We start from the raw sequence: 27,224 nt of genomic DNA on the forward strand, positions 1-27,224 counted from the left end.
CAACTCACAACATTCTATGATTCCATGAAAACCAACAAATATTTTGAATACGGTTCTCCTGCTTCCTAGGTAGAAAAAAAAGCATTTCAAGTAGAAGTGATAGCATACCTGTATCACTTGTGCTTTGAATTACCAAGTACTGGAAACTGGAGGTATCCATGGCAACAGCACATATCTAAGTGTGACAAACTTAAGTATATTTCTGGGTTTTGAAGAGGTGGCCTGTTACTTCCAAAAAATATTAGTCCTATGAGTTTATGCTACCGAAGTCAGCAAAACTTAGAAATCTCAGGTAATCAGCATCTATCTTTCATACTCTGTTCCTTTGTCTAGGTAGCATTATTAACACAAACATTAAAAAATTTTTACTATGAACATGCAAGTGAACTCTGAAAACTTTTAAATACTCAAGTCAAAGCACAGTACTGTATGAATAATTTTCTGGAGGAAAAATATCTCCCATAAGTTATGCCAAAGAGAAATGGTGCTGTGCTGTAAATCATTTAGCCATGGAAAGGGATACATAAAGAGAATTTGTGGTAAACTTGCACCTGTCTATGTATGCTATTCCTACTATTTTTCCATTTCAGTGTCTCTTCCAGTCTATTTTTTGTTTCCTTTCTCTTTTTTTTTCTTAAACAGAGAAAAATACTATTCTGAACATTTAACACAAAATATGCGTACACATGCAGGCTGAGCTCAGCTGATCACTAACATACAAAGCATAAATGAGTGCTTACTCAGCACTTCTGGTACTAATTCTGTGTCACATTATACTACTAAAGTACTGAATAACAACCCAATGCAGAGTTATATGCCAGGAAACACTTCAGATTACAACCCTTTTAAACATTTTTCTGAAACAATAAAAAATATAATAAAGTCCATTTTCATACAGGTGTATTCCACAGGTTCTTACTGTCCACCACTCTCCCAGCACAGTAACTCCAGTTCCCTGCCATCTCTCTGTGAATCCTGATATTCTTTGGAGAACCTCCCTAAAACCTGTGGGCCAGAAATGCTCCTCCTCTCCCCTCCAGCTTTCTTCTTGGTCTTCTCTGTGTCCACAGGCATATCAGTGAATTGCTCCAGTTCTCCCCTACAGAAATATCCTTCTCTCTCCTATCTGACCAAGGAATGCAGGACAGAAAACATGTACTCTGGCTATACATATGATGACTGGGAACTATTGTCAAAACGTACAATAGTTGAATTTTGGCTGCCTGTCCCTCAAAGGATGTACTCATCTGGATAATTTTCCTCTGTCAAGTTGTCGTTATTCACAAAACTTGTGGAAACATAATGTTATTACAACTTCTACCACTCAGTAAGATTTGGCTGAAACTGCCAATCAGTTCATAAAATTATTACTACTGTCATACTGCAAATTATAAATCACAATCATTGTCACAACCATTTCTTCAGACAGCTAGGCAAAAAACAGCTGGAATTTGGCAAACCTGTTGTTCTCCTTATAAAGAATCACCACATTCTGTCGCAGTTTGCAGTATACCATTGACTAAAGATCCTTACACAAAAAATAACTACATGTGTAACGAGTGCCTAATGAGGACTCTTAAGTCTACCAGAACTAAAACCTGCCTATAGCTGGATGCAGAGCATAACAGTGGTAATACTCCCACAGTAGCCTTACTTTCCACCTTCCTCATGTTGCAAGTAGAAACACTTCTCTAGTTTGGTAACATTCTCCTCTGCCAAATTTTATTTCTTAATTTTCCTTCTGTCCTTATTCTCTTTGAAATCTCTTAGTTTCTTAGATGCAGCAGAGTCTAACCAAGCTCCTCTCCTCTTGTCCTCCTCCTCCTCCTCTCCTCTCCTCTCTTCATATACTCCCTGTTCTATTATGGCATCTGTGCTATTTTTTTCAACTCCTCACATCATACATCCCTTTTTAGAAAGAATACTCTCTTAGGCTGGTTCTCAGTTCTAAGTAAACCTTGCCTCTCTCAGTGATAAGTACCTGATGTTACTAATTTTATTACATTCATTATGACACAGCAAGTTAGCACTCACTTGAAATGACTCATCTAAATAATTTTATTAAAGAATACGAAGTTGCATAAAATACTAAACTCTAAGTTTTTTCCATAGATCATACTGTGTGAATCTGTAAAATTCTTTACTAAAAAATATGCTTTTCAAAAGATACAAAAAGGTCATGGAGATTCTTTTCAGAAATTTTCAGAAATCAATACATCTTCTTTTTTCAGATCATAACCATGGAATAACATCTGATCTTGTTTGATGCGGAACACAGATTTGTATCTGAAACTGTTTTAATATCAGGAGGCAAAATGTCCTCTAAAACAAGAGAGTACCTGGAAGACTGGTAACAAGTTGCCCTCTGATAAAATCATCCACTTCTTCAGGTTTTAAGTGATATTGTCCATCTGGTTTTGCTTTACGAGTTGCCATTCTGGCCAGCAGAATATTGGAACCTGAAAAACAACAAATTAAAGGTACGTCTGTGGTAACTTCTGTCTTCTCAAGTAGAACTCCACAGTTCATCAGACAAGGAAAAAAATACAGAAAGTACAGTCAAATTCCTTATCTTTTACAAATAATTTAATGAAAGATACATTTGCAGTATCTACTTCCAAATTAGCAGCTAGCAGTATTTCTGATTACAGCAGTGTAACTGTAGTGGTAACTGCAATTGCAAAGTTAAAATCAACCAAACAAAACCCACCAAAAAAACCAAAACAACCAACAAGTAACAAGTGCAGGACACTTCACTAAGAACACTGAATTTATTTGTCTTGGTTATGTTCTACATATGTAGAGGTACAGATAAACAGTTAAGTGCAAATGGCTAAAAATGTAGAAGTGTAATATTTTAACACTGTAGAACTTAAAAAAAATTCACTGTGGTTAATGTAAATAATACTTAAGTGACAATTCTATCAAGTATATTATATGTGAAATAGTGGAATTAAGCTCATATTTGGGCCTGAGTATTCACTAAAAAAAATCCAATTACTTTATTAAATTATTATATGCACTCATAAAGTGTGGTGGGAACAAGACCTATTTCAGCATTTTTTCCCCTGTTTATAGGCTCATTCAGGCCCAGCCAACAAGATTTCTGAAATTATACCCAAACACATTCATTTTTGCCACTCAAACACCATGTTCTAAGATGAAGCAAACTAATAAAAGGAGGATTCGCAACTCACAGCACTGTGTTACTCTTGCTCTTCTCCTCCCACCTACGTTCACATTCTTTTTGTCTATCTAAAATTTTAGTCAATAATAACAGCAACAAGAGTTTTACATGCACTGTCTCTCCTGAGAGGTTAAATTGATAAAAAAATTAACAACAGATTCCTCAGTCAATTTCCTATTTAACTTTGGGATCCATGTTTTGTCTACAGAGTACTGAAGATTTCTGATCCTCTTATCTATCAAACATACTAACATAGCCTCTAATACCCTGAAATCTCAGTGATTTACCTTCTGCAATGTATTATTCCCACAACACTGAAGTAAAGCAGGAAAAAACTAATAACTCACTTAGCAAATAAGAAACCAAGATACAGGATGTTTACAGATGAGGGTTTAATCTTTCACTAGCATTGTTTAAATCAGTTTAGTTTAGCCACTAAAATCTCTAGGGTAAAAAATAAATTTATTCAACTGGCATAAGCATGCCCTCCTTTAATTTATCTCTAACCAGACAAGAGTGTTGAGAGGAGATCTCAGTAGTGTAACAGTATCTATTCAAATTTACATTTTATTATATTGGTACAACTTTCCCACTGGGAAACACATAAATCACTTACACAAGATGTACGTTTCTGGTAGACCATGTTTTTCAAAATAAGGAATCTACATTCACATAATCACAGAATCACAGAATCACAGAATGATGGGGATTGGAAGGGACCTCGAAAGATCATCCAGTCCAATCCCCCTGCCGGAGCAGGAACCTAAACGAGATCACACAGGAAGGCATCCAGGCAGGTCTTGAATGTCTCCAGAGAAGGAGACTCCACAACCTCCCTGGGCAGCCTGTTCCAGTGCTCTGTCACCCTCACTGTAAAGAAGTTTTTTCTCAAGTTTAAGCGGAACCTCCTGTGTTCCAGCTCACACCCATTGCTCCTTGTCCTATCGTTGGGCATCACTGAGAAGAGCCTGGCTCCATCCTCCTGACATTTGCCCTTAACATAGTTGTAAACATTAATTAGGTCTCCCCTCAGTCTCCTCTTTTCCAAGCTAAAGAGACCCAGCTCCCTCAGCCTTTCCTCATAAGGGAGATGCTCCACTCCCTTAATCATCTTCGTGGCTCTGCTCTGGACTCTCTCCAGCAGTTCCCTGTCCTTCTTGAACTGTGGGGCCCAGAACTGGACACAATATTCCAGATGTGGCCTCACCAGGGCAGAGTAGAGGGGGAGGAGAACCTCTCTCAACCTACTAACCACACCCCTTCTAATGCACCCCAGGATGCCATTGGCCTTCCTGGCCACAAGGGCACAGTGCTGGCAATAATAGTAATAATAGTACAAGTACAATTGTTTCCTCTGATTTATTTACTTAACGATGAATTACAAGTGAAGAGATAAACTCCTTGTCGTGCACCTACCATATGAATTTCTATAAAGGGTACGGAAATTATTTTCCAATATCTCATAAAAATGGATTATTAGAAGAAAAAAAAAAAATTGCTTATAGGTATTTGTCTCTTTCAATTGCTAAGTGAACTATGACATCATATTAGAAAACAGTGCTTTAAAAAGTAATCCCACTCTTTCTATAGAAAAAACAAACACACTAAATAAGCATATAAAAGAGATTACAAATGTGTTTCAAGTCAAAACAAGACACAAACAGGAACCCAGGGAATTACAGTCTCTGTACTGTGATATCGTAAGAAATAAAGGAAGAATTCTGCTTACAGTAATGAATTTCAGCTTGTCTCACAAGTGGATTTCATACAGTTATATATACTCAGTGTATTTATTTACAGATACTCAAATCTAGAATTAATTAGAGACAAAAACAAAGGGGAAAGGAAGGGGCCAAGTGAAAAGAAATCAAGGAAGTCTTTTCAGATGTGTGATTTCATCTCCAATACCTACTACAAATCACACAAATCTTTGCTCTCAATATCTTCTAATAATTATGCTAATCAGACCACCCGGTAAACTCTTACTGCTCTCTCCAATAAAGAACAGAATCTGTGTTCATTTTTCTATTTAATGGAAAAATACAGTAGCATTTCATAAAAATTAATGTAAGAATATCAGAGAGATGGAATTTTAGGATACTGTTCAGACAACGAAGAAGAAGTGATAGCAATTTTATAAACTTTTGCTTAAAACTTTCCACTTACGAAGATTTTCTTGCATTTTTATTTACACTAATTTAACATAAATGCCAATATATTCCATATCACACAAACACTTAAGAGTTTTAGCAATCTTACATAGCTCTGAAACACCTAACAACAGGAGGCAATGCTTGTGAACAGAAATGAAATAAGGTACTTACCCATCCCAACTGAAGCAGTGCATTTAGTTTGGGCTTTGATTTCGGTGCGGATAGCATTTGCAAGTTCATCAGGAGTCAATCTGGTCTCTGTAAGGATTTCAGTGATATCTACTAGTGCTTCATCACAACTGACTGCTTCGATGTTATGAGTATAGCTATCAACACAAAGTAAAGGAGGTGAAACACCAGCAACAGCTCACCATCTGTTAAAACAAATATGTAGCAAATAAAGTCTTCCTTTTGTGGTGGCATTTCCCAGCTTATTTTGCATCACAGATCACTTACATATTAAAAATGCGAAACCAGCAAATTACAGTAACATTACTAATGTAGGACTAATTTCAACATGCATCATGATTTTAAAGGAACAGCTGGAAAAGGAGTTGAATATTTATTCTTCATTGACATGAACAAATTTCCAGTTTTGTTAAAGTGCGTTTTAAACCATGAAGTAGTTTCTAATAGACCTTACTCCAATAACCTATTCTTAAGTTACTCAAAAAACCCTCTTGGAAGAACCTCACTACTAAGCAAGGATTTGCTTCTCATAATGTAATCAGTAAAAAAATTTAACAATTACTCCTTTGGAACTCAAATGTTGACTGTTTATAGGATGTGGCTTCAAGATAAAAGAATGCTCAGAAGAGGAACAGTGCTCAAAAGAACACAAATACTACAAAAGGAAGTTCTCAAATAGGAATGGCTTTATTGAAGCTGAAGAGCATCATGGAGATTAAAATAGTGAATCAAATAATGGCATTCAGCAGTGCCAAATAAAATATGCTTGATAACCTTACCATGAAAGGCCACGTAAACAAACAGCACGTTACCTTGCTAGTATTTCGTATACTGTCCGTGCAACTTCTTTGTACGCATCAAAATCATACGAAACTGCTTGAAGGTTTGGACACAGCTTTTTTGCTTGGCCAAAAAACATTCCATTCTTTATGCCAACTTGTCTAGAATTAAATAATAAAAAAACTCCAAATAAACACAGTACCAACTTTTCCATACATTAATATGGAGTATTTCCAAATGAAGTATTTGTCTTTTCCCACTAAAATGAATTACCAATAAAAAGGAATTTAGCCCAAGTGATAGCAATATAATAGGTAAGATAAGTAACTGCAAACAGAGGATTTGAATTAGCTGTGTAATACCCAGGCATGCAGCATGGACAGCCTGCCTTTGGGAACATGCTTAAGACAAAGACAAAGTCTCCAGAAAGCACTACTTGCCATCTTCTATTTCAAATTAAAACCACACATATACTACAGTGACTAAAGTAACTGGATCTTATATTCCACTGTGCAAGCTCAGAAAATTATGCTCCCGCAATAAATAAACTCTAACTTTTTGAGATACAAATATAAGCCTGCCTATCCTAGCATGCTTGAGAAAGGTTCCAATGAAGCAATAATTTCTGGAGTTTTGTTTCCATCAGGGAAGAAAATACTATTTCCAAGGCTGAGCTTATATTTATAACAAGTTGCTTCATACTCGGAACATTTATAATCTATGTTATTGGGCACGCTCAGTATAATCTGTGCAAGAAATGGTCTTAAGTTTAGTAATCACACTTACTGTCTGATTTTAACTAAAACCTTCAGTAACAAAGTGTTCTTAATTCCATAAAAGATTTAAATTTTAATACAAAGAAGTGAAGATAACATTATGAAAGCAGCAATATCACAGTGAATCATGTAAGGTTTTCCTTAATAGGCTTTGTTTCAAGTAACAGGTAGGCTAGGTTAAGAGCTATTAAGCAGTGTTTAAAAAGCAGCAGTATCCATAGGGAAGATCTTGTGTTAAATTCTAACAACCTATATACAACTTCAGAAAACATAAAACCAAATTCCTCTGTAGATAAATTAAAAAAAAAATGACTTAACAACTGCTATTTTTGGAGATTTTATGCCTCTCTGAATGAGATTTTCAAGCAATCTGATAGGTAACTTTTACCTACCTGGCTTCATAACTACAAGAAGCTATTTCAGCCATGGACAGAACAGTGAGATCGAAGTCAGCTCCATTCACATGTGTGGAATCCGGATGCTCCCAGACTGATGGGTCCAGCTTATCAGGTACTCCAATTTCTGCTTGGAAAATAACATTTGTTTTTGCGTTATTTTTCTTAAGAGTTGAACAGAATGAATGTGAATAAAATAAAAATTATGGATTTTATTTTATACAATTTCTATACTGCTAACTGTTGATTAAGAGGTTCTTCATACTATATTGATTCATATCACGGTCCAGAAAAAAAAAAAAGCAGAATGCCCCCTCAACAGAGCAATCTCTCTCTGCAGATAGGTCTGTACACATTACTGAGAAGAGTATTAAGCTACAGAAAAATTCTGTTTCTATTTTCCCCCAAATTACTAGACAGCAGCTTACTAGTGACTACATACACCATACTATAAAATAAGACTGATCTCAGTTAGCTTTAATGACAAGAGAAGTGATCAAACACTTGAGGCTAACTGCTACAACCATATCCCGTAAGCAAATATAAGACACTCAGAAATTTACCAACTGCTTAGCTGAACAAGACACTTAGCTACGTTCCCTTTTACAAAAAGCACAACTACTACCAGAACACAGAAACTAAATTCAAATACAAATCCACTTTTTATCATACTTACAACCTCTTACTTCAAACTATTCTTCTAATGATCTAGATAACCCGAAGTGATTTTTAAGAAGTTAAATAATTAGAACGCTAATTAGCTTAAACAAAAAAAAAACACTAGCTAGAAACTTATATTTCCTTTAGCACTCTTATGGGGATATAAGTCAAGGAATTGACAAAACTTTTTTTTGTCAACGAATTGACAAAATTTCTGTTACTTCCTAATAGTTCTCTTATTAGGATATGTCAACTTTTGTCAAATATCACCATATATATCTTGGATTAGAATGAAACAATTATAAATACTGCAACCCCAGACATTAAAATAAGACAGACATTCCCTAATTCTATAAAACTTTACTGCATGCTCTTAGATAAATTTTAAAGAGTCCTCCAGGCCCACTGCATACTAGGTAGTAGAACAGAATTGCATAACACTGAATACTGGAATCAAGTACTCCTTTCTATTTGGGTTTTCACAGTATGTAAACCTTGAAAGACACATGCCTATACTCTAAATATACATCAGCCTGAAAAAATGGTTAAATGTAAAAACTACTATGCCCTCCCAAACTCCCCATCAGAATCAAAGCAACAAGGTATCATACAGACAAAAAGCTTCTATTTACTTAAAATGGAATCCAATATGTATGTTATAGTTCTTTTTCATTACTGTATTCTATTTAATACCAGACACCTTTCTATTACAATAAACAGGGAGTTTTCTTCGGAGTGCCACAATGCCTAATTACATTTCATGGTACCAACAACTTACACACTGACAAACTGACTGAAAGGGAACATGGTGCTATGCGCACATACAAGTAGCTATCAGACCAGAAGTGTTGCAATGAGTGAGTGGAGACAGCAGGGGTAGAGCCTGAGTCATGTAAAAAACTGGTTTTATTCAGAATTTCTGCTAAATTTGTGGACCTTTTTATTTCTTAAATATAATAATGTATGATGAGCTCAGTAAGTTACCTAAGATGTCTGCAACTGAAAATCAGAGCAAAATTATGCCCCAGATAAAGATCAGAATGACAGAACAATTTCTTTAGTCCATGCCTTCCTGTGCCCTGGCCTGAGATGATGCTGTCATCTTGTCTATCTTCATTGGACTCGTCGACTTTTTCCACATCGCAGCAGAGCAGATCCCCCCATGAGCTGATGGAGTCACTTCATGTGAAATTCAGGGCAATGCAGAACACATTGTCCTCAATGGAAGGCAAGGTAGAGAACCTCTCACCAAAAGCTGGGAAACTAGACAGGCACATGGTGAATGTGGAGCAACGGATGGAGAAATCAGAGGCCAGGACCCAAGTCTGTGAAAAAGAAATCGCTGAGAATAAATCTGTGACTAATATGATGGTTAAAATCTGCTGCTCTTTAGAATGGAAAAAGGGAGATACTAGGGTTGAGGGAAAGGAAGCCTAGAAAACATTCACATCTTGGGCATCCTGGCCATGGAGAAAAGACCCCAAACTATGAATCCTGATTAAAATATGTTAATCTCCTATCTTTAGAACATGAACGCTAAAGATGGCATGTATTCAGAGAAGTAATTTCTACTACCCAGAAAGGCTATCTCCAATTTGGAGATTTAGGGTGAGAATGATAGCAAGTTTTCAAATTTAAAAGTTACACATTTTTGGATGAATTCAAACAAGAAAAAGAAAGTATTTCAGAAAAGAATCTAGTGTCAATAGAATCTTGAAATTTGTCTAGCAAAGCAGATCAAAGGCAGGAACCAGTATCACTAAAGAAGTAATTTACAAAAAAAGAAGTAGCTGAAGCAGCAGAATTGACTATTTAGTCAAAAGGGTTCATAAGGGTCTGGTTTTGTTTGTTTATTTTTTTTAATTTGGAGCATTTTTTCTAATAAGCAAGACCTGGAGAAAGCAAAATCAGAGAACAGCCTGGAAAACATGAAGCATCAAAAAATGAAGTGGGTTCCATGCTGAAGCCTGGATGTAAAAATATGCTCATGTTCAAAGACGGTCCCAGCTACCTTTTTATTTTATTTATATAACATGTCCCCAAACAGAATTGCGTATGTTTAACAGTATATTTTAGCATTCTGTATTTTTGATGTTTTAGAAAAAAGTACTTTTCCCATGTGCTACATGTGCCTACTGGATGATATGTACCTCTGGCACGGCACAATTAAACACATGCTGTGAAATGTGTCACATACACTTTCTAAGATACTGTGATGTTAGAAAAGCCTAACCTGCAATTCCACCTTTTCAGCTAAGACCATAGCTAATTGTAATTTCTTTTCCCCAAACAGAAGACAAGCCACATACTTATGAGAATGCAAGCAGAAACAAAAGGCTGTACTTTCTGTTGATAAAACTACTGTACATGGAGATAAAAATTACTAAAGAGACTAAAAAAATACTATGAACTGCAGCTAATGAGACAGACTACAAAAAGAGTGTTACAGAAAAATCCTTTCACCAAAACAAGAGGTTGCACAATCAGACTAAGTATCAAGGAAGAGCAAGCTAGCTGCCTGCCTGTGTGCAAGCCAGTGAGATTGGATGCTGAAGTTAAAGACATGAACATATGGATATCCAGAAAAAGCTGCTGTAGTAAGAAACTGAATGAAACCTGTTGTAGTCTTAAGCAATAACTATAGTAGAAGAGATACTACTGAATTTGTGAATCACAAAGAACATGCAAGACACCAGCTAAACTTTCATAATTTAACTGCCTCACTCTCCAAACATCACTTGACTGTATGAAGTCACACCCTTATCCAGTTAAGATCCTAATAAAAGTTACAAAGTCACTGTATAAAACTGAACTACCAATAAATAGCTCATACACAAGCTATACTACAGAAAATCCAACTCCATAAAAACCACAGCCATCTCTGTAACACACTTATATATGGCACTGCAAACAACAGCAGAAGCAAAGTCTGAAGCATTCAGAAAAGTCCTTAAAAAGTTAAAGGTCAGCGGGTTCCATAAACACATATTCTACCTCAGTTCTGAAGTGTTCTTAAACTATAGCAAAAAGACAAATAAAATGGCATCACTTCCTGTAACATCTTGTTTCCAAATGTCTTTGAAAACTGGCAGAGTACTTTTTTTTCAAGTACTAACACTTCAGAAACAACCAGGGAAGAACAACCTGTCTTTCTCCACACTTTGTATGAACAAAATAACTCACTGAGGTGTCAACTTTATAACTTGCCTTCACAAGGTTGGTAAAAAGTGCAAATGCAAGGGGCAAAGGAGAAACTCAACTTTCAAATCCAAATGGAAATTAAATAGCAGCTGTCCCTTGTACACGCACTTCTTACCAACCCTGTGGTAAAAACCAGGTTTCAAGCTGATTCAGCAGACTGTTGGAGAAGAAAAGATAAAACAAGTTGCCATTGTTTAGCAATACATTTTCTCATACTAAACGCAGTTCAGGCAGTATAATAAAACTTGTTAATAAAAGTATTTTTTGCTTACATTAGTATGCTACTACTGGAGGACACAGAAAGTAACAGATTTTTAAATTACTGCAGACAAGTAAGGAATTGTCAAATTACAACAGATGCCCTGGTTTTGAGGAAACAAAGTACTGGAGAGACGGAAGTCATGGAAATTGCACAGACTTTCCAGAAGCCTAAAATGCTCTAAGGACCACCCAAATTAATTTATCATACACAGATATTGTACACAAATATGCAATTCAAAAGCCAACTTCAAACAATCAGTTTCTCACTGGCCATGTGCTGTCATTTCTACTTTTATATTAAAAAAATTTTAGTAGCCTTTTAAAATTTATTTTGTACCTTCTTCTGGACTTACTCAGAACAAAATGATCCCAGACAACCTGTATTTATTTCTTATTTTAAATAATTACTTAACATTGTATCTTAACCTCAATGAAAGTGAGTAAAACCTAAAATTACTCTAAAATAATTCACCCATACTGAGCAAAGCTACGTAATAAGAAGTTGCAGTGACATGCTATTACTGAGGCCACAGAACACTGTGTTGTCCAAAGAGACTTCTTTTCTGAAATCCCTCACGTTAAGAAAACAAATCTATCCACTGTGCACATTATTAATAACTTTAAGGAAAAAGTCTTCAATAACAAAAGTTAAAAACATAAAGACAAAACCCCAAACAAACAGAATTATCTGTACCTGCTTTGCCATTCAGTAGCTTATTCTGGTAATATTGCTGTTCAAGCTGGGGGTTTGCACCAGGGCGCAGTGGTGCCTTTCCTGCACCTCTGTTACTAGTAACAGCTACTGGTTTTCCTGTGGAGAAGAAATGCATGTACTTGTAAGTCAACATCTACAATAGCTTACATTTTAATACAGCACAACTAAGGTAAGATCATAAAAATGTCTGCTTTATTTTTTTATATTTCTTTCAAGCTTATACACTCTTACAGCATTAAGGAGGACACAGCTATGAAAGTGACTTTGCATTGTGACTAGGAATTTGCTGTCTTAATTGCAGTCACGTATAAAGAAGAAAAGCTTTTAAAGAGTGAAAATGCAGCTATACTAGTTTGTCTTTTATTAATAAAGAGTAAAAATGGAATCACTAATGATTCACTAGTTTAAGACACAGCAAACACTGCACTGATTTTAAATACTTTATCATGTTTATTAGCTTAAGTAAAGTAGAAGAGTATACACATACCAACACAATCAGTTCCACTTGTTTAATTAACTGTACAAAATCAAATTTTTAGTAAACTTTTGACCTTCTAGTAATATCAATACCTCTGTAATTTTTCTATAGGAAGCTAATTTATGCACTAAAATTTCTGGCAGACTTCCCTGGAACAGAAAAAATACTTGCAGGAGAGTCCTTCGTTCTTTATATTCCAGTAATGGAACCTGAAACTTGTCAGGAAATAAAAGTTTTAAAGACCCAAACATACCAGGAGTACCTTCAATAGCATTGCTCCTGCCTTTGGACAGGAGAGACCAAAGGAATTGTATACACAGCTTACTCTTCTTTCCCAAGGTCAACAATAGCTGGGCATCAGATGGTCACCACTGCACCAAGTCTTCAGACTTGTGCTTTACCAAACTTGTGCTTGCATAGAACAACCACTATCTCCATTTCTGAATGATTCACTTGAAAAATAAAAAAAAACCCCACCAAAACTTGCTAAGAAGCTCCACTAACTCTTCCTGTGCCCTAAGGATGATCACACAACTCAGACTCCTAAATGCCAACCGAACTGTTCAACCTCCAGGTCTTGTAATTCTTCATGTGTAATAGCTCAGATAGAAAAGGGAAGGAGAAGCAAATTTCCCTTGAAAAAGATGAATCAGGCAAAGAGACAATTCTCAGCCTTGACCTTTCCACTTTTCTAGTTAAACAAAGCTCCTTACATTACTTCAGGAAAATTATTAGTATAGCCTAATCATTTATTTAAAAATAAAAAAATAAAGATCTCAAAACAAACAGAGAATGACCAAAACCCACTTTTTGTACAACCAGAATCTGATCTCCGATTTCTAATATGGTAGATTTAAGTCTCAGAGAATAGTTACTCCAGATTTGACTTCTTACTTTAGATACTGAAATGAGACAGCAAGGAGAATTCCAGTTCTGTCTTCCACTTGCTTCTGGATTGTGAGCAAGTAAGCAGGAATATGGAAGTTGCATGGTATGACTACCAAAGATGCCAGAAAAAGATTAACATGCAAAGTTCATTTTGTAAGTGTGCAAGTTTGGGTTTGTTTTTAAAGGCTTAACTGAGTAAACTGTAACATATAGAATTAAATACTGACCTTTGAGATCTGGTCTATTTCGGATAGCCACAGACACAAAGAAGCAATCCATATCCACGTGCATTATACAGCTCTGTGGCTTGGCTGAGCTTGCAACAGACACATTACCTAGTATGAAGATACACCAATAGAAAACTTGAACCCTAATTTATACACTTTGATAGTACTCACAGTAGTCATCAAGGATTGTTATCAAGTTTTTACCATCTTAAATTATAAAGATTTTGGTTTCTTCTCACCCAGAAGACATTTACATTCACAAAACTCTCAGAGAAATGTAAACATAAACAGTAGACAAACAGCCTAAACAACGCATCAACTTAAAATTTCTATTTTATTTTCTCATAATTAACACCTTCTATCTAACAAGTTCCCTCAACCCAAGGAGATTAATGCATGTTGTGGGAACTGGATCTTAATTTTGCTACGTTAACACTGAATCTGGAACAGAGAACTTGACTCCTTTTTGTTCATCAATCAAAAGACTCTTACAAAAGACAAAAACCAGTTTGGCTGCACTAAGAGCTACCATTAATTCTTAATTAAATGCACCAAAATGAGTTTTAAACCTCTCATGCAATTGGATTTTGTCACTGCTGTACCTACACTCACTTAAACATTCAGCAAAGATGAGCAAGATAGCTCCAGACTGAAAAACTTACACACCTAAAGCACTAGAAATATTTGTGTTAACTACTCTAGACGTTCAAGTCTGCATGTCTATGTTGCTGACCTACCAGAAGAGGCTACATCTATCAAACAAACAAAATCTCATGAACAATGCATTAAGTGTAACAGTAAAAAACTACTTCAATACATCAAGTCAACTGTTCTGCTTAACATCTGAGTTAATTACCAAGTACTCACAAAAATGTTTTCCTGTTTTTAATAATTTACCATTTAAACTTACTGTTTTTAAAAAATAAAGACTGTCTTATAAAGGCCGTATTTACAAATCAAGTGCTTGAGAAGCTTCTACTTGTCAACCGAAACAATCATTAACTATTTAAATACTCTAGGCCAAATCAAAGAGAAAATAAAAATATATTAGCTTATGCCATATTTTGATGGAAAAAATACACATTAAGGTAGTTTGTAAGCTAACATATTTTATAACAGGAGTGTCCTAGCACAAACACAGAATCAGTTAATTTATTTATCTAATAATATTTTTTTTAGGGTAATCTATCGTCAAGCATATTCTCATATGATTACAAGTAAGTATTTCCACAGCACAACAGAGTCAGAATCTCTTCGATGATACAAAGCTAGCCTTTTAATTGATTAAGACTGTAAATGAGAGATTCTAAAGATGCAAAATTCTTTATCTATACTTGTAACACTTTGTCTTTCATGAATTACACATATTTTTTCATTTAGGCCCTTGATGTAATGACATAAAACACTTCTCTTCTGTCACAAGCCAGGTTCAAAAATCTCATATGACACTGCTACCCATTTAAACAGACCCAGAGGTATATAAAACTCCTACTAACAAAAAAATTTCTAGATTTTAGTTAATTTTCAATCGTTACTCATCTTTTAAATTTTCACACTGACCTATAAGCAGCAAGGTTTTTTGTTTTGTTTCTTCCTCTTTAGATTTTCACACAGCAACTATAGACTTGAGTATTTATATATATATATATATATATACATACACACACACATATGTATATATATAAAAATTTTTTTCCCCTTGATCCACATATCTTGGTAAAGTCAAGAATATTATTTCTACAAGGAGGAATTTAATATAGACCAGAGTATCGCATTAAGTCACATTGTAAGTTAGAAAAACCCAAACAAACAAAACTAAAAGCAGCTGGATCCTTTAGTTTTCAGTACATCAAAGTCACCAAGCTTTATCAGATAGCTTGACTGTAATGTGAATACTGAATACTAACCTACTTAGTCTCAGTTAGACATTTAATGTACAAAGATATAAGGCACCTTCTCAACATAAACCTTCTTAAACAAGTATCTACCTGTGTCAGTTTTAAGTGCAGACCTGCCTGTTTTCCATTTTTTTAACTTTTCCCTTCCTGGAAAGACACCGCTGTTTTTTCTCTGCAGGCTGTTGACAAACTCTGTCAATTCACACTTCCACGTTGATATATGATGCAGTCTTGAACGTGAATAAAAGTCAGAAATAAAACTACAATCTGAAGGTTTGGACACAGGTAAGGAAGCTGCTTTGCTAGAAGTAGGTACAGAAGTGCTTTTTGTGCTTGAAGGCCCCTGAACAGTGGAGTGGTGAGCACCATTTATTTTAGCATTACTGTGCAAAGATGAAGATGAGGATGAATTACTCATAGTCCTATGTGGATTCCACGAAAAGTCTGTACTTTTGTTGCTTTGCTGCAACTGCTGCATTGTGCAGTCTCTAAAGTCAACCATGCCTTTTTCAGTCTTCCCTTCCTCCTGCACAGGGCCTGGAGAGAACCTACTTGCAACACCGTTGCCAGAGGGCACCAAGCAATCCTGTGTCTTTAAGGCACTGGTAGAAGTGTGTGTGTGTCCGTTAAAAATGGCAGTGCTGTCTTTGTGAGACTGAATCCCATTTTGTTTCCGTCCAGGAAGGATGTGCTCCAGCTCTGTAAATCCAAAATCGTCACTTTCTTCCTCCTCTTCTTCATTCCAGCTACTTACTCCATTGGGTTTGATCTCATTTTCCATCTCACACTTTTTAATATGATTTCTGAAACAGATACGATTATTTAATACCATATCTTTTATAAAACAAGGCACATTTACAGGTCATTTCAAGTGCTAAGTATTTATCTTCCTAATGGTTATCAGTAGTAAATGAGAAGTACTTGAGTAGTTTTTACAACCTCAAGACAACTAGCTCAAACTCTGAGCCATGTCTTCTCAATGTCACAAAATATTGTACTGCTGTAAGAAAGATTTTACAGATTTGGTGTATTATTAACGCAGCACTACCAGAAGTGTACATGGGAGTGACCAAAATCATGCTCATGTTAGAAAAGGTATTTCCAAGGTCCTTAATTTGACCGGAAGTCTCCAATCGAATTACAATAATTATTTATTTGTTAACAGAACTGTACTACCATGGACAGCATGAATGGTGCAGGAATATGGCAACTATCAGAAGGAGTTATCTTTTTATCAACAGATATTATTTTCCTTATCTAGTTACAAACAAACAAACAAGAAACTATACATAGAAAACTTCTATTTTTTTAGAAAATTATTTTAGATTAATGTGTTAGATTTTTTTATCTTCTCCCAAGGAAAAATCTATTCAAGCTCTATACATCAAACGTATTCTTAGCTTTTGACAAAAATCCAAACTACTTTTTATCTTTTAAGCACATAAAACAACGTGTTCTGCCACAAGTGCACTGGCAATTTACCTTTACTTTGACAGTGTATATGCAAAGTTTTCATTAAAAAAAATGAACTGTCTAACAAACCCTAAGTGGAATTAAAACCAAAGCCTTCAAGAGTTGTGCATGCTCTTCATCTGCTTAAAAAAAACAACCTGACAATCACTCCCAACTCCCACAGCTAGCAATTTAAGTACACAAAAAAAAGGGTGGGAAATAATTAGTTATACAGTATACCATTTAAACCAGAAAGCCAATTAACTATGACAACAATTTGTTTAAGATTATCACAATCATAAATTATATTAAACATAACATTTTTGAGGAGTGGCGTGGCTGAAAGTGGTATATCCAGTGGTATGTATCAGTGGAAAGGGTGGGCTTTTAAACACACGATTTTCAGAGAAAACTGGTATTTTTGGAAGTCTGAATATTATTCTCATTTAAAAAACATTAACAATGCAATAATAAGAGGTGACTGTATCATTCATTGTTTAAAATACAGGTAAGAAATACTGCTTAGTATATTCATTTTGCAGTACTGGTTTTGTTTTTCCTAAATATAGACAAATCTCACTTGTGGTAAAGTCTCCTCAGCACTACACAGAACTAGATTTTAAATAAATGAGCTGACTGTGGAAGAACACAGATCACCATTACAAATCAGAAAGTACAGTATCTTATACAGTATCCTTGGCCCTGTCTGAGCAGTAGCGTTGGACCAGATGACCTCCAGAGGTCTCTTCCAACCTCAACCATTCTGTAATTTTATGATTCCTGCCTCTAAACAACAAACACATGCTTCTGAAAACGATGCAGGAACCCTCTTAAAAAAAAGTACAGAACAGTCTGTTCAAGTGGAATGTTTCTTTCCAAATTCCAGTTCCCCTGCCACTTAAAAGTCTTGCTGGTGCTTCCTGTTCTATTCCCTTCTCAAGATAATTTAGGATAATTTTTTATATTGTAATTGGATCTTTTTAATCCATCTTCTCTCTCAAGCATGACTTAAACCTTGGTGTTAGCATACATAAGGTATGCTGTGACTTTTAAAAAAGAAGTTAAAGAAATAATTATTATGCATTTACATTTCTTCTAGGTACCTTTAGCAAAAGCAATCAAATCATTCTAGCTTTCTGTTTTGAAATAAAGACCTACGTTTTAGTGTCACTAGTCAGAATATTTTAATGCATGCCTGTTGCTTCTATACAGACATGCGACATCCTAGGACTGCTAGGTCCTATTATTAAGCAAAGCGTGGTCCAAAGGCTAGAGACAAGGCTTGGAGTCAAGGTAACTGCAGTTCTGTCCTCAACTATTTATATAGGTATACCTTATTTTTAAATTTCAGTGCCTCAGAGCTTCCCTCTTATAAAGCTGACATTAATTTTAAAAATGCTATATAGTTATAAATGCAAACTCATTATGGATGAATGATTAGCATCTGCATTACAAGATCAGAAACACTTACACCCTGTTGAGATCTTTAGCTATATTGCTTGGACCTGGCATGGCATCTTCAGGTTTGCATATGCTATTAAAGTTGAGACCTTTTTGAACACTTGACTGCTTGGTGTAAAGCTGATACGGAATGTGCGAGAGGAGACGTCCAGCTTTAATGCTGAAACAACAACAACAAAAAAGGAACAGGTGATTACTTAAGATATTTTTAAAAACCCCAACCTTCTATACTAAAAAGTATCTCATGTACAATAAACTATTACTTTGGTAATAGTTTATTGTACTGTTCATTACCTTATGCTGTTCTGCTATGTGTACTTGCAGCCCCTTCCACAACCCCTTTCCCACTACTAGCTGGACTGAACTGAAAAGTAATTTGTGATGTGGTGACTGCTACTACAAAAGATATTTGCAGAGCTGTGTTGGTCACTTGACTACATTCATTTCTCTGACACACACAAACCCCAAATATTTAATTTAAAAAAACAAAATAAACAATGCCCAGTAAAAAAAAAAAAAACAACAACACAACAAAACACCTGATGAGTGGAGCAGGTTATTCTAACTGAACAATGCTGACTGAGCTCTTTAACCTGGAACAATACAAATGCATGTGTTCCAAGGAAATTCGTGTAGAATCTGAAGGATACACCACCAACTAGGATGGGTTCACTAAAGAGGAACTACTTTGTCCATTCCAAAACGGTAATTACCTCTTCTTGTGAGAAAATTTACTAAAGAAAGCTAGATAGAAGAATAATTTAAAATTAACCTTCCATAAATATCTACCACAATCATTCCAGTTCTGTCCTATGTGTTCCACCGTATCTTCCTCTTTTTCTTCTTCCACTGAAACTGTGATTATACTTCAAAAACTGCTAAATTCCTTTGGGAAGTCATGGACTTTGAAGTTGAATCCCCTCAAAAATACACCACAACATGATTTCATCTCTCCACCCCAATGCCTGTTGCTGGCAGTAGAGACAGCAGCCTTCCCAGCCTGTATTTCATCTCTTCTTCATATACAATTCTTCATATTGAACGCCGGGTCGGAGATGCCGAAACTTAGTACAGCAGAGGAACCTCTCTCATATCAAAGAACCTTAATATTAGTGTTCAGTTTTGAAGATACGATTGCATTCAAATTTTTAAAGATAATTTAGCTCAGTGCCAGATACTGTTTTTCAGTTCTTCAGCGCCTGAATGCTTTCTCTTGGAGATGTGCTTTTTAACTATCTCAGATTTGTACTACTGTCAAGGGAGCTGGACAGTGGAACAAAAGCCCTTAGGAGCTTTCTTGATGCAATTAGAGAAGAATATAGTGGGGGATCACCTTTCCCAATTAGATAAATTAGAACTTGTTAGGCATATACATAGAGACCTGGTAAGGTTTCTATGGGAATGGGATAGTAAAAACAGCCCTAAAAATACATCAATTAAGTATTGTTTGATACCTGAATTTACATTAAACATTACTGAACAGTTAAAAATACAGATGGTAGAGTTCCAAAGCTTTCTTGTACATAAAGTGGTGACGCAGCAACTAAGCTTTTACAATGCCTGGTTAGACTGTTTCTCCTATTGCCACATGAACCTGGGTGCATAACCACCCAGAAAATATTTCAAAATCATTACTGCAATTTCAAGACTATAAAAAAAATTATTTAAGATATTGTTCATGCTAAGATTTTAGCTACTGGAGTAGCTGCATTACTAGATCAATACACAGTTGGTTTGGGTTTTTTCTCAAACTGTATTAAGATGCAGCAATAGGAAACCTATTTTGGATGCATCATTCAACATCTTTCCCCATTCCACGCCCCCTGAGATCAGAGAATTCATAATCACTAAAAAAATTAGGTTGAAAAGGACCTCTGGAGGTCTCTAGTGCAAACATTGCTGAAAGCAGGGTTATCTTTCAAGTTAGGTCAGGTTGCCCACAGCTGAATCCACCCAAATTTTTAATATCTCCAAGAGCAGAAGCTCCACAACTACTCTAGGCACCTGTTCCACTGCTTACCCTCTTTTACTGTGAAATCTTTTCCTTATATTCAGTCAAAATTTTCTTTGCTGCAACTAGTGACTATTGCCTCTTGCCCTCTTGCTGTGTGCATCTTGAAGAAAAAACTGGTTCCATGCATTCTGTAACCTACATACAGATAATGAAAGATAACAATTACATCCCCTCCTAGACTTCTCTCTGAGCAAAACAAAACTAAAGGCTTCCTCAGCCTCTTGTCATATATCACATGTTCTAGGCCCCTGTTCATGCTGGTTTTTCTCTTCTGAACTCACTCCAATTTGTCAGTATCTTTCTTGTATTGAGAAGCCCAACATCAGACACAGAACTCCAGATGTAGCTTCAGAAGTGCCAAACAGACTGGAAGAATCACTTCCCTTGACCTGCTGGCTATAGTCTTGCTAATACAACCCAGTATGCTGTTAGCCTTTATCTCCACAAGGGCACAACTGCTGCTCCATGGTCAACCTGTAGTCCAGCAGGACCCTCCAGTCCTTCCCTACAAGGTTGTGTCCTAGCCAGTGAGTCCCTAGCTTGTCTGATTGCAGTAATTTAATTCTGTCCCATACACAGAACTCTGCATTTGACTTTGTTGAATTTAATGAAGTTCCTGTCATCCCATTCCTCCAGTTTGTTGAGATTCACCAAAGAGCAGCCCTGCTCTCCAGTATATCAGCTGTTCCCTTCTATTTGCTGTCATCCACAAACTTGCTGAAGGTCCTTGCCACTGCATCACCCATGTCCACACTTTTAACAAAGACACTAAACTGCATCTGCTCCAGTATCGACCCTTCAGAAATGCCACTTGTAATCATCTGCTTCTTTGACTCTGAACTGCTGACCACTACTGTCTGGGCCACGCAGTTGAGCCACTTCTTCACCCAACTGGCAGCTCACTATCCAATCTGTATCTCCCCAGTCTGACTAAAAAAAATGCAATGGGGGACTGTGTCAAAAGCCCTACTGTAGTCAAAGCAAACGATCTCTACTGCTCTTCCATCATCTGGTCATCTCACCACAGAATACAACCACACTGGTCAGACATGATTTACCACCATGATACAGCTTCCAGGAAGGGATCTTCCGTAGTCTTCAGTAGCTGTGGTGAAGCTGATCACAGTGCAGCTCCTTGCATCCTTCTTATTTCCCTTTCTGAAGACAGGCATGACATTTGCCTTTTATCCAGTCTTTTGGAAAATCTCATCTGATTGCTACAAATTTTGAAAGACAACAGAGTGGTGTAGCAATGGTTATGAGCCAGCTTCTTCAGCTCCCTTGGATGCATTCTATCTGGTACTGCAGAGCTGCATATGTTACGCTTCCTTAAGTGAACCACAATTTACACTTCCTATACCTTTGGTTGCATTTCTTTTCTCCAAACTCTGCCACCAGGCAGACAGGCCTTCAAGGCATGAAAGTAGACCTTGCCATTAAACACTGAAGAAAAGGCAGTATTGAGTACCTCAATTTTTTCCATACCCTTTGTCATGAGGTCTCCCTACCATTCAACAGCAGGCCTGCTCCATTTGCTTCTAATATAGCTACAAAAGCCACCTCCTTTTCCTTCAGTGCTTTGCTAGTTTCCAAAAAAAGTTACTGCATTAATGTAATGTGTCATCTCTTCTGAAAGCTGTACTGTTTTAAGACTGGTAGCTTTTATTTATTCAAAGATTTTGCATTCTGAATTCTCACCAGAAAAAAAGAGATTAAGTGTGATGTACCAGACTAATTTTTTTATTTTCTGAGGGAATTAAAATTAAACTATTTTCTTCACATATGTCTTAGATTAACACAGATCTTTAAGAAAAACATTCACTCAATCTGAAAATCAAAATAAGGAATCCACAGATTCTACTGGTAGGTCATTTCAGTGGTTAGTTATCCTCAATTTCTGAAAAGTGAGTTTATTATAAATATCAAAGAATGTTTGTTAAAAGAATATTCACATTTCAAACTGAAGCTCTCAGATCACCTTAATTTGGCTTCCACTGGACGCTGCACAACAACATTTCCAAGCTACACAATTGTGTCATGTGTTTTTCAAATAAAGGAAAAATGTAAAAAGGAGGTGTCTCCCTGCAAGTCTCTTCCTTCATTTTTTGGAGAAATTGAGAGGTAGCAAAAATGTGCAACAAGGGGAGTGCAGAAAGAATTATTCTGTTGCTAAAGCAACTATACATTACTCTGCAATACTGGATTTTGCAACCACTGTTACCACAGGGTCTCTATGTGATGCTAATTAAACCAAAATTCTAGAGCTACTTGTATTTAACAACAGGTTTATGAGAGTCTGACTTTAGACCATAATTCAGAATGTTCACAGTTCAGAACACACAAAGGTTTTAATGCAGCAATAAACTTCAACGTATGTCTTACCATCCTTGTGTAAGTCAGTCTGAAAAATCTTGGCTTACACAGTCCACATGGCATATTCCAAATTACTGACATTTTTGGTGTTTTACCTTACTGTCTTTTTGGTGGCTCTCAAATAAAAAATGAGAATAATAGCCACTGCAGTAAGTGCCATGGTAAGTTCATTAATCTTTGGAAAGCAGAGAGATGCTATAGTGATAAGCACCAATGAAAGACAGGAATTAATTATTCATTCCATTATCAGCAAAGAATTCGAGTCACATGCAGTAAGTAAGGAACAGGGTTACAGAGACAAGAAGCAAAAAACAAGACACTGAATTAACAATTTGCAACCTGAATTCAATCTTTTCTGTGAAGAGAATGTGGCAGGTACCATGGTGAAAAAAGGTGGCATGTGATCATGTAATTAAGGACTAGATCATAATGTGTGCACACAAAGAAATAAATCAAAGCTCCACAGACAAACGACCTTTTCACTTTGCAACCTTAGACGACAAGACTGAAGGTCTAACAACACTCCTTTACCAGCAATTTGTGACAGTAACATTTTAGGGTTAATTCTTAACAAACTAAAAAACCCAAACCCATTGTATTGTACTAATATGTGCACATGAAAATTCAACAAATTTGGAACCTCTACATCCACTGCACTGATTTTCACCAACTGACCTACTGATGAGAACGTAATTTGGTATTTCATGCCCAGAGATGGAGTATTTAACCAATTAGTGGTTTTCAATACTGTTGAGAGGAAGGGAAAAAAATGAGGGGTTGTTGTGAAATTAGCTTTTATTCCGGATTCTGACACGAACCCTGTTCTACCAGACAGTGAGTTCCTTGTCTCATTGTGCCCAGCCCCTTGTATCTGTCTATACTCACTTCTTCTGACTTATTCTACAGTACAACCTTCCACAACCAGGAGATGTAGAACCTGAACACAAGGGAAAATTTTAGGAGATATCATACACCAGGTTCTATCAAGTCTCTACTGAATGTATACAAATCGATTTTTCCAACTTGGTTAGAACTGTAACGAGCTTTAACGGCACCAATGAAAACAGCCACATCTTTCAAATAAAAAGCATAATCTCAAAATACAGTCTTCTGTAATGCACGTTCTCCAGATTTTTCTTCTTTTTTGGAGAAATCTCCAAAAGCAGCAGACCTAAACTTACCTTTCCATGATCCACTCTGGCCGAACTACCTTTTCTCCTTTCAATTCTTTTATTTTGGCATTTGGAAGATTTGTAGCAATGATGTGAGTTGTTTTCGATCTGGAATAATACACATGGTATTGGCCTCCATGCAACATCATTAGCCGTCTTAATTCGTCAGCTGAGGGATCTATAAAATTAAAACCAGAAATATTCTTGTTTTGTGTCAGCAAATACAGTAAGAAAAACAACTTTGAGAAATATGATGCCATGATCAGAAAGAGTGCAATCCATTGTTTTTCTCCTGAAAAACCTTGTAAGTTCTGCAAAGAACAAATCTGAAAAGCATTTCTGAAGAAACGTAGAAAACTGTGTCTCTGAAGAGACTGATTCAAAATGTAAACATTCTACTTGTTATAGAGGTTCTTTCCACGACATGTATGGTGGAGGAAGTGTTGGGGTGAAATACTCAAGTAGATATAATGCTAAACTACATTAAAAATCATTTTAAATCAACATAACACAAAAATTAGATTAACTCACCTTTTCATCAGAGTTTGGGAGAGCAGTTTATATCCAGAAGTAACACAAAATAATATCAAAAGGGTTTAACAACAGCACGGAACTCCTACTATACAATTTCTTACTTACTGAATCAGTTAACTCACTCTTTCCTTTACCAGGTTACTCTTGAATTGTAACAGGGAACAGAGAATACCTTAAAAACTAACATCTCTTCTTATCCCCTCAATCATGTTAAAACGAGTACTTATTTTGCAAGCGGAGGCAGAAAAATAAAAAGAAACAAGTTTTTGGAAAACCTCTGCAGTGGTGTCACATTAGCACCAAAAGTTTAGGGTCAGCACAAACAGAATGTTTTGAATAGTAAATCTGGCACAAGGTACTAAAAAAAAGTTTAATCAGTACAAGAATGAAGATTTAAAGAATACAGTTACAATTCCTTCCAGTGGCCTACTGTCAGCTCTCAGAATATTTCTAACACCTGATCATACCTCTAACTTTTAGGTAAAAATAGCACACATTTTCTCCAAGTGTTATCCTTCTGACTCCAGCCTTTTGGCTAGCCATCTTGTGGAGCTCTATTTAGGAACTAGTACTTGAAGAATATGCAAATGTCAGATTGTCACTAAAGAAACTGCCTATATTAAATAACCAATCAGATGTATTAATAGTTTAACATGTCCACCTTAACCTTTTTCAGTCTGTTTGAGCCCTGTGCTCAAACCAGCACTGCTCCCTATCACAGAGCTGCACGCACCAGTTATGTAATAGTCACAACATTCCTGGCACAGGTCCCTGAAAAAGGCTTCTGGGAAGTTTCAGAAAGGTTATTAAGCTGCTTTACAGAACCCAGGAGAAATATGAATGTAAGTGTAGTAGATTAAAAATTGTACTCCAGTTAATATGCACTATCAGTCCATCACAGACAAAGCATGTGTATGTCTTACCTCTTGTTGCTCCTTCCACTATTAATGGGTTCACTGTCTCAAGCATTACACCACTCTGAGCAAGAAAACCCCAACATATCTACCCACACACAAATTTAATGCATACACTCCAAATCCAATGCAATCATCAACAGTTCAGAAAACTAAAAATTTAATATATGCAGGAGTAGGGAGGAAGCTAAAAGGTTTAATTTCAAATAATAAACACAGAAAGGTGGAAAATTTACTCCTATTTCTATCAGCGACCATTCATGTAAATGATTTAGCAAAGTAATATTTATATTTGGAACCTAAATCTGATTTTATATTGAAAACTTTAATCATGAAATACAAAGGAGCATAAGATACAAAACACGTAAAGTAGTTGTTATGTATTTACTTAGCTGCAAACTCATGTGTTTTACAGTTCCTTACTAGACTTAGGATGGTAAACAAGACACTAGAACAAAACAGAAGAGACCCTTAAAAAAGTAAAAGCTTCACCTGTAAAGCCATTGACATAGATGGCGACTCCACTAAAGATACTTGATGAATTTCCATCCTTCTGGTGCTGTATGGCTGAATCTGACCGGAACTGATCCTCCAATTTCTTAACCTTTGCCGACATGTACCCGCCCTAGTTTTTAAGTTAAAAAAACAAAACAAAACAAAACCCATGATGCTAGTCTTATTTCTAACGTTCACAGACAGAAACTCGTCAATTGTAAGACTGGAAAGGTAAGCAGCATTCCTTCAAATTGATTTGGGTTGACATACAAAAGACACTTTTTTTTTTTCAAATGAAAAATAGTAAATCCTCTATCCTAAATTCTTATCTACAAGATAACTGCATCTTGTTACCAACATGGCAGGATTTATTTCATGCTTCTTTTATCTTATTCTATAAGAAAAAAAATCTACCTAAATAAAAATTCTGGTAGAATAAAAAGAAAAAAGAAAAAAAGGGAATGATGCAAGTTTGGATGCTAAATTGTAGGCTCACTGCCTAAAGGAACCATGTAGAGAACATTCTATAAGCTGCATGTATTTTCAGTTCTTAAATATCGTGAGACAGCAGTATTGTAAATATTTATGTAAATTAGATGCCTCAGTTATTGTTTGTCCAACTATATGGAATGTGACAACCATAAATAGTTTTAAAATTATTTAGTTCAGTTTTTAAATGGTGATTTAAAGCTATTCAAGGGTCTGCACTTATTAATAATGCAATTTAGTGGATTATTGTCAATGAAGACTTCAAAACCTGTTAATTTAAAAAATTTTCTTTGAACTTAATGATGTGTTTTCAAATGAAGCAGAAGGGTTTAATTTATATCATAACTTTAGGATATATAACAAAATTTTAAACCCTCTTTAACTACAGTGCCATTTACTTTTTTTTTTTTTTTTTTTTTTAGAAAGGTGCCATTTGATTTTGAACATACCCATATTCCCCAGCCATCGCCATCGGCAGCCCGTTTCCGCCATCCACCCCGCCTCATACTGAA

The 27,224-nt window shown here is 35.9% G+C and overlaps 1 protein-coding gene across 1 annotated transcript; it reads right to left on the minus strand.

Annotated features, from left to right (window-relative positions):
• Positions 1–2,339: 2,339 nt before the first annotated feature.
• Positions 2,340–27,224, minus strand: LOC104517734 (DNA repair protein REV1; the record flags this gene model as incomplete). Its single annotated transcript, XM_010170039.1, has 11 exons — positions 27,162–27,224; positions 26,221–26,353; positions 24,290–24,458; positions 18,732–18,881; positions 15,899–16,611; positions 13,911–14,018; positions 12,297–12,413; positions 7,478–7,607; positions 6,342–6,470; positions 5,512–5,666; positions 2,340–2,459 (listed from the first exon to the last, which is right to left on the minus strand). Coding segments are annotated over exons 1-11 (1,981 nt in total), but the record flags the coding sequence as incomplete, so codon positions are not given.

The sequence above is a fragment of the Antrostomus carolinensis genome, unplaced genomic scaffold (genome assembly GCF_000700745.2).
Source record: "Antrostomus carolinensis isolate BGI_N321 unplaced genomic scaffold, ASM70074v2 scaffold19690, whole genome shotgun sequence".
In the NCBI taxonomy this organism is placed as follows: domain Eukaryota; kingdom Metazoa; phylum Chordata; class Aves; order Caprimulgiformes; family Caprimulgidae; genus Antrostomus; species Antrostomus carolinensis.